This window comes from Zootoca vivipara, chromosome Z, assembly GCF_963506605.1.
Source record: "Zootoca vivipara chromosome Z, rZooViv1.1, whole genome shotgun sequence".
Classification (NCBI taxonomy): domain Eukaryota; kingdom Metazoa; phylum Chordata; class Lepidosauria; order Squamata; family Lacertidae; genus Zootoca; species Zootoca vivipara.
In genome coordinates this window covers 17,747,296-17,755,736 of record NC_083294.1, presented here as the reverse complement: position 1 = coordinate 17,755,736, position 8,441 = coordinate 17,747,296, and the positions used below count along the sequence as shown (strand labels likewise).

General features: G+C 42.9%; 1 protein-coding gene across 2 annotated transcripts in view; it reads right to left on the bottom strand.

Annotated features, from left to right (window-relative positions):
* Positions 1 to 230: 230 nt before the first annotated feature.
* The window catches only part of QSOX2 (quiescin sulfhydryl oxidase 2), a 35,099-nt gene continuing 26,888 nt past the window's right edge, over positions 231 to 8,441 (bottom strand). For both annotated transcript variants that reach the window (XM_035113176.2, XM_035113175.2), the window contains exons 10-12: positions 5,952 to 6,102; positions 2,473 to 2,661; positions 231 to 979 (exon numbers count right to left, since the gene is read on the bottom strand). In XM_035113176.2, the coding sequence (XP_034969067.2) occupies positions 486 to 979; positions 2,473 to 2,661; positions 5,952 to 6,102 (834 nt within the window). In that variant the 3' untranslated portion in view covers positions 231 to 485. The remainder of the gene's footprint in view (positions 980 to 2,472; positions 2,662 to 5,951; positions 6,103 to 8,441) is intronic.

Here is an 8,441-nt window from a genome sequence, read left to right as displayed (position 1 = left end):
ATTATTATTTATAGTACAGTACTTTCTCAAGTTGCTGCCCCCTGGCTGCCCCATCATTCCAGAGTGATCCATGTTTCCAACAGGCTGAGCATCCCACCGGGGCAAGCTGGATTGGCAAGCTTCCCCACAGCAGAGTATTCAGGAAATATTTGCTATAGAAACTGTTTCCCTTCAGAAACCTGTTTCAAAAGCAAACTCCCTACACTTCTTCAAGAAACCAAGGTGTGCAAGACCAGCAGAAACACTTTAATGTCTGGAACACTTTAATGTCTGTGTGTGATGTGTGTGTTTGGCAGTTACAGGCACGTTTCAATCCAGTCCGTCCCACAACAGGGAGCTCCAGGAAGAGCAGTAGATGAGCACTTGGAAGGAGGGAAAGCACTTTCCTAGAACAAGAAATACTGCTTTTTGAGGAGAAGAAAAAAATCCCTGATCAAAAACCTTAAAGCTGCAGGCCAAGAGAGAAACCGGGGCTTCCTTCTGGCCTAAACATATGGACGGGGATGCCACAATTTCCGGCGCTTGGACCTCATCCGGAAAAAAAAGTACATGATCATCAGGAAGAAAGAGGATGCAACGTAAAGGACAATGCAGAGGCTCATGTCAATGTTGGAGAACCCTATCCCTAGGAAGTAGACAGCTGACTTCATTTCCTCCTTGGCCAAAGGCTTGTTTTGGTCTTTGGCTAGCAATATGTCCAATACGTGAGACTTGGGATCCAGTTGTTGTTCCCTATCAGGGATCCATTCTTCATTCCTTCTGGTGTGTTTCTTATGGGAGTTTTTGTCTGCCTCTTCTTTGGATCCCTCCTCAGTGTATGTGTAGAGAATGTTGCCACTGCTGTAGTGGTGCTTCAAGAACTGAAGGACTTGGGCTTCATTCCAGGCGTGCAGGCCATTTCTTTTTTCGTGGCAAAGAGGGCAAATGTCTGGGGTCGGCCACTGGAGTTTAGGGAATTTTGGGTCTTCGTTCGAGCCGCCTGTCAAGAGAGGAGCAGAGAAGGCCCCAGTTGGAGCAAATTAGTTCAGGAGCCCTGCATGAATCAAAGAATCATATAATTGTAGAGTTGTAAGGGACCCCAAAGGCCATCTATCCCAACCCCCTGCAATGCAGGAATTGCAACTAAAGTATTCATGTCAGATGGACAGATTACAAACCAAAGAATTAAAAAAGTGAATTTGCTTTACAAATCATTTGTCAAACTGCCAATATAATAATACTGTTAATACAAATCTTTGGTGCAATGACGTTTGGAAGGCTGCAGACAGTTCTGGTGGGCTCACTTTAAAAGGGATAAATGATTGGAAATGAATTTTAAATGTGATATGTTTTCTTCTTTTTTGTATTGTATTGTTGTTGTTTTTTGTATTGTAGGGTTTTTGTATTGTATTGTTTTTTCCTTTTTTGTTCTCTCTGTTTTTTGTTTTTTCTTTGCTCTTTTCAGATTTTTCATTTATTATGCTATGTAAAGTATGCAAATTTCTTTTCTCTTTTAAAAATTTGAATAAAAATTATTTTAACAATAAAAGGGAGATGGAAAACAATCAAGGGGATTGCTCCCTTATGAAGCAAGTGGAGAAATGGGGAGGGCTCTTGTGCTTGGATCCTGCTTGCAGGTTTCCCATTGGGCCAACAGGTTGGTCACTGTGAGGACAAGATGCTGGACACTGGCCTGATCCAGTAGGCTCTTCTTATGTCTTTATGTTGTTGTTTTTATGTCTTTATGTTGTTTGGAGCTATAGCTTTCATTCTTTAATACTTGGTGTCCATGCAAGTGGGCCCTGCAGTCCAATGGTGCTGCTTGGAGTGCCTCTTGTTCAATATTCCAGTCCGCCATTCTGTTTCCCAGGACACTTCCTTCCATTCTCAGTTTGGAGGAAGAGACTGCCATGGTTTGTTAGACCACAGCTTCCTCTGACAGCTTCCTCTGACAGAACATAGAACATAAGAGCCTGCTGGATCAGGCCAAAGGCCCATCTGGGGCAGCATCCTGTTCTTACAGGATGTGAACAGCTGCCTGTGGGAAGCCAGCAAGCAGGAACCAAGTGCAAAAGCCCTCTCCCCTCCTGCGGTTTTCAACAACTGGGATTTCAGAGGCATTGCTGCCTCTTACTGTGGACAGTGTATATAGCCACTGTGACTGGTGAATTTGTCTAATCCTCTCTTAAAGCTATCAAAGTTGATGGCTGTCATTGCCTCCTTCGGGAGCAAGTTCTGCAGAAGTACTTTCTTTTCTCTCTACTAAGCCTTCCAACACCAGATGCCCATGAGTTCTAGCATCAGGAGAGAGGGAGAAATATTACAAACTCTTATCATGTTGCTTCTTACTTGTCTTTTCTCTAAACTAAAAGACTCAAACACTGCAACCTTTCCTCATGGGGGAGTCACTCCATCCCCTTGATTATTTGGGTTCCCCTTTTCTGAAAGCCCAAGGTAGAGACTGGTCATCTTGCCCCAGTCCTGCTTTCACACCTGCCAGACGGGCGTTCACGACATTGTGCTTCTCCCAGAGCCACAGCACAGCCTCATCCAGGGTATTCACATCCTTCAGTGACTCCTCAGCCATCTTTTCAAAGTGCTGAGAGCACGCCTGGCACCCAAAGAAATCCCGAAGGTACTTCCTCAGGACCTGCAGCACCACCTGGGGGTTGTATTCAAAATCTGCAATGAGAGGTAGGAGGCCAGCAAGGCTGAATCAAAACCAAACTCTAAAACAAGCAGTGCCCATCAACATCCCCCATCGCATTTGGGCTGATTCACCTGCAGCTCAATAGAAATGGGACTACAGGGTGATTTGTCATCCATCATTGAGGAGGACTTAGAAATGTGTGGAATGTGTTGGCAATAATCAGACAAAGTCCACAGATCCAAAAAGGAGCACAAGATATATATTACATTAACATTTTCAAATATTTTTTAAATAATTGGTTGTGAAATTCGAGAGATGCCTTAAGCTAGGCAATTAAGGGAAGAGGGGTTTTTTTTTGGGGGGGGGTCACACACATACACAAAACATTTTTAATTATTTATTATTTTTATTGGTCTTGCTCTGCTTCTCCAGGACCTCAACTTTCTGAAGGAGTCTATTCCACTGTCAAGTGGCTCCTACCATCAGAAAGTTACTCCTAAAGTTGAGTTGGAATCTCCTTTATTTTAATTTATCCTCATTAGCTAATACCATAGAAGACTGAATCGGGATTCAAGATGACCATAACTGTTTGGAGAACTGGGTCCAAAGTAACAGAATAAATTTTAATAGGGACAAATGTCAGCTTCTGCACTTAGGTGGGAAGAACTAGCTGCACAAATATCAGATGGGGGACACCCGGCTTGCTAGTAGGATATGTGAAAAGGATCTAGGGGTCCTAGTATGAGCCAACAGTGTGATGCAGCAGCAAAAAAAAAAAAAACTAAGGCTATTCTAGGCTGCATCAACAGAAATATAGGATCCAGATCAAGGGAAGGCATAGTACCACTCTATTCTGCCTTGGGTCAGACCCCACCTGGAGTCCTGTGTCCAGGTCTGAGTGCCACAATTTAAGAAGGATATTGGTAATCTCGAACGTTTGCAATGGAGGGCGACCAAGATGATCAAGGATCTGGAAACCAAGCCTTAAGAGGAACAGTTGAAGGAGGTGGGTATGTTTAGCCAGGAAAAGAGACAGATGAGATATGATAATCATCTATAAATATCTAAAAGACTGTCATATGGACAATGGAGCTAGCTTGATTTCTCCTACTCTGAAGGGCAGGATTCGAACCAATGGATTCAAGTTACAAGAACTTGACTAAACAAGGAAGAACTTTTCAATAGTAAGATCTATTTGACATTGGAACGGAGTCCTTTGATAAATGATAAACGCTCCTTTGGATGTTTTTAAGCAGAGGTTGGATGGCCATCTGTCCGAGAACCTGTCTAAGATGCTTTGGTGGAGGTTCCTGCATTGCAGGGGGTTGGACTAGATGACCCTCAGCATCCTTTCCAACTCTACAATACTATGATTCATTTAAATCCATTGGATCAGGTCCTACCCTGTGGAGCATAGAATCATAGAACAAGGAGGAATACAGAATCAGAGCAGCAAAGAATTGTATAATTGAAAAGAACTCCCAATTGTTATCCAGTCCCCAGTCTAACACCCTGCAAAGTGGGAATCACAACTAACACATCCCTGACAGGTGGCCAAACTCTGCTTCGAAACTGCCAATGAAGGAGAGTCCACTGCCTTCTGAGGAAGTTCAAAATCTCTCCACAGAGCTGTTTTGCAGTAAGATTTGCAGAAAGATCTTGGGAAGCAAAGCACAGGGCTTGCTCATCTGGATAAATATGGGTGAATTATTCGGAGGGGATTGTTTGGATTGCAATTTCTCTGCACCACTCTTGAGGAGTTTAAGACAGACGGAAAGACTCCATGAAAAAGGCTCCTTCCTTTGACCAGGCGAGGGATGCATCTTGTGTAAACAGCTGCCGTCACCCGCCCCCGAACTGCTGCGATTCAGGGTAACCCTAATCTTTAAAGTGGGCAAGTCCCATCAAAGCCCACCTGCGGCTGGCAGGATTAGGGGGAGAATCCGGCTTTTTAGTAGATGGGATTTAAAAGCAAGCAATAAGGGGGGGAAAACACCTCCCAAGACCTAATCCAGCCGCCTGACCCAATTCTTTTGCCGTAAGAAGCGATAAAAAAATGTGGCCTGGTTTCAACGGACAGCAAAGTATGTGGAAGACACACAGAGACATGCAGACCTTCAACTTTCAACCTTCCTCTGGAATGGAAGAGTTGGCAAAGGAATTTCAATAGGGACAAATGCCAGGTTCTGCACTTAGGCAAGAATAACCAGATGCACAAATAAAGCATGGGGGACATCTAGTTTGACAGCAGTGCATGTGAGAAGGATTCAACAGTCCTTATATAAGCCAAAAGTGTGATGCAGCAGCAAAAAAACCTAATGCTATTCTACACGGCATCAACAGTAGTGTCTCAATCAATGAAAGTAATAGTACTATTCTGCCTTGGTCTGACCCCCCTGGAGTCTTGTGTCCACTTAAGGGTACCACAATTTAAGATATGGAAAAGCTGGAATGTGTGGAAACAAGGACTTATGAGGAACAGTGAAGGGAGCTGGGGATGCTTAGCTTGGAGGACAGGACACTTAAAGGATATATAATAGCCATCTTCAAATATCTAAAGGATGTCACACAAATATGGAGCAAGCTTCTTTTCTGCTGCTCTGCAGGGGAGGACCCACACCAGCACACTCAAATGGCAAGAAAGGAGATTCTGACTAAACATCAAGAGAAACGTTCTGACAGTAAGAACTGCTTGACAGTGAAATGGTTTCCCTTGGAAGGTGGAGGACTCTTCTTCATTGTGAGTTTTTAAACAGACGTTGGATGGCCATCTGCCATGGATGCTTTCATTAAAATTCCTGCGGGGGGGGGGGGGGTTGAACTAGATGGGACTTGGGGTCCCTTCCATCTCTACAATTCTACGGTTCTATGATGCTGAATTGCAGCTCTAGCCTGTCATACACTCCTCATCTTTTTATGATGCAGCCTTTTCTGCGACTGAGCCAAATATTTTTCCAAAGATGCTCATCACACAAAGACAGCACTTAGGCAGCTCCCTTACTTTGCTCTTGTGCAAACAAGTGATCCAGCTTTCAGTGCATGGTTGCAAGAGGCAGGGAGGCCAGTGCTTTCCCCAGAACCCCAACACGTTCTGTTGCACTTGAGCTGACTGCTTCCAACTGCAGTGCATGCCCAAAGGATGCCAGACCCGCTCCCACACTCCTAAAATCAGCCTTCCTCTAACTGGTGCCTTCCAGAGAGGCTTTGGACTACAGCTCCCATCAGCCCCAGCCAGCAATGATGCTGAGGCTGATGAGAGTGGTAGTGCAAAGCATCCCTGGAGAGCTGCCTTAGAGTCTCAGAGGGACCAGCCATCTCCTACCTGTGTTGAACAGGACCTGTGGCTGGACAGCTGCCTGGACAGTCAGCACATGAAAGAGCTTCCAGAAGGAGCAAGGGTATCCCCGCAGCTCTGCCCGGCTGCCCTGGCACCCGACCCACTGGATGCGGCTGGGCAGGAACAGCCCAGAAATCTAGAAAAAGCCAGTATGTGTTAAATAAAACTACCATCATCATGCCATTAAACAAATCTTTGGAAGACAGTATGCAGTTCTGATCGCCTCAACTAAAAAATGGGATTACAGATTTGGTAAAAGTTTGGAAAAGGCCAACCAAAATGATAAAGGGGATGGAGCATTTTCCCAAGGAGGAAAGGTTGCATTGTTTGGGACTTCTTAATCTAGAGAAAAGGTTTGTTAAGAGGCAACCTGAAAGTTTTTCTACAGGGTGGATAAAAATCAATGATTTTTTTAAAAAAATAAAAAAATGGGGTTTTTTGATTTAAATCGATTTTTTTGATTTAAATCAGATTTTTTAAAATAAAATGCTTTTTGAGGAAAATATATTACCATCCAAAGGTTATTCCATCATGAAATAAAGATCAGTTTTTTTAATTATGTAGAATAAGGTTGTATATGTTTAATTTTGGGGGTAAATAAATTCCATTAATCCATTCACAATGTCATGCTCTTCCAGAGGTTTTTGTAAGATTATTGGGCAGTTTTTCTGCCTACAAGATATTATCACAGATGCTTGGTTTACTTTTGCAGTTCTCAAAACTGAATTTGACTCAACAGAGATCACATGCCTCTTCTTCACAGCAAAAATGTTATAACATGAACAGGGTTGAGAAAAAGACCTTAATCCTATTGTTCTGCAAACCTATGAATACAGAAACAACCCCTTCAGTGCTAAGTTTCAAGTGGACAGTATTTATGGAGTGGACAGTATTTATGTTTTTCATGTGTAGGCTGGGCTGACAGTCTAAGTTTCTTAAAATATATATACCGGTATTTTGTTTTTGTTTAGCCAAATTAGTTAACAAACATGGATGTTTGTTGTTTAAGCAAATAACATATGCTGTAATGTTATTGTTTCAGTTGAATAAATCTATTTAAATTATTATTATTAAGGTAATGATTGTTTTTCTCCTTCCTAAGCACAACAGTAAAGTTGTCCAAATATGAATGATTAACCTATTAAACTGGGGATAAAAAACTAATATGAAAGGTTGTTATTCTAAAAATCTTCATCTACTTGCATATTAAAGTTATACCAGCAAGAATTAGTCTTTATGTAGAAAACTATGATTTAAATCAAGCCTTACTGACTAGTGATTTAAATCGTGATTTAAATCGTGATTTAAATCAGTTTGATTTAAATCAAATCCACCCTGTTTTTCTACCTCCCATAACACTAGAACTCATGGACATCCAATGAAGCTGAATGCTGGAAGATTCAGAACAGATAAAACAAAGTCCTGTTTGACTATGGAATTCCTTCCCACGTGAGGTACTGGGGGCCACCAACTTGGATGCTTTTAAAAAAGGATTCAACAAATTCATGGAGGGGAGAGTTATCAATGGCTACTAGCCAGGATGGTTATACTCTGCCCTCCACAGTCAGAGGCAGCAATACTTCAGAATCCCAGTTGCTGGAAACCGCACAAGACTGCTCTTGTGCTCAAATCCTGGTATCCCACAGGCAACTGTTGGGCCACTATGAAAACAGGAAGCAAAGCTAGATCGGCCACTGGCCTGATCCAGGAGGCTCTTATTATGTTCATAAATACCTGGACAAGCTGGGATTATTGTAACTGACTGTCATTTCAGCATCTGTTTGAAAAGCTCAAAACACCACCAACACCGATATCAGCAATAGTGACAAGACCTGTAGATGATTCTGCCAGGAGACCATGAGGGGCATGTACAATCAGCAGGGCAAATTGCTTTGAGGTTTTCTTTCCATAAACAGTGAACTACAAATTTTCTAACCAAAATAAATAAAAATATCAGGCACTGGGAGGTGGTTACACCTCTCTGTACCAGATTGCTGGAATCGGAAGTGGGGCGACTGTGCTCATGGTCCAGCTTGAGGACTTTTAAAGTGGTACCTGGACGACCACTCTGAGCACAGGATGCTGGCCTAGAGGGGCTTTGGTCTGATTGAATGCTATTAACTAGCTAGAGGGTGTGCAGAGGAGGGTGAGGAGGAGGATCAAGAGCTAGTCTAGAAACCAAGCCTTACAAAGGAACACTTGAGGGAGGTGGGTATATTTAACAGAGAGTTGAGATCACAGCCAGCTTCAAATGCCTGACAGGCTGTCACATGGAAAATGGAGCAAGCTTGTTTTCTGCTGCTTCAGAGGGGATGACTACATGACCCTACATGACTCTTCCAACTCTATAATTCTATGATCCAACTGCCAGGCATTATGGGACACACAGCTCACAAGGACTGTTGAAAATGCTATTTGTGAAGTGAAGTTGTCAGGCAGCAGTGTATTGGATCACACAGCTCCATCCCACATTTG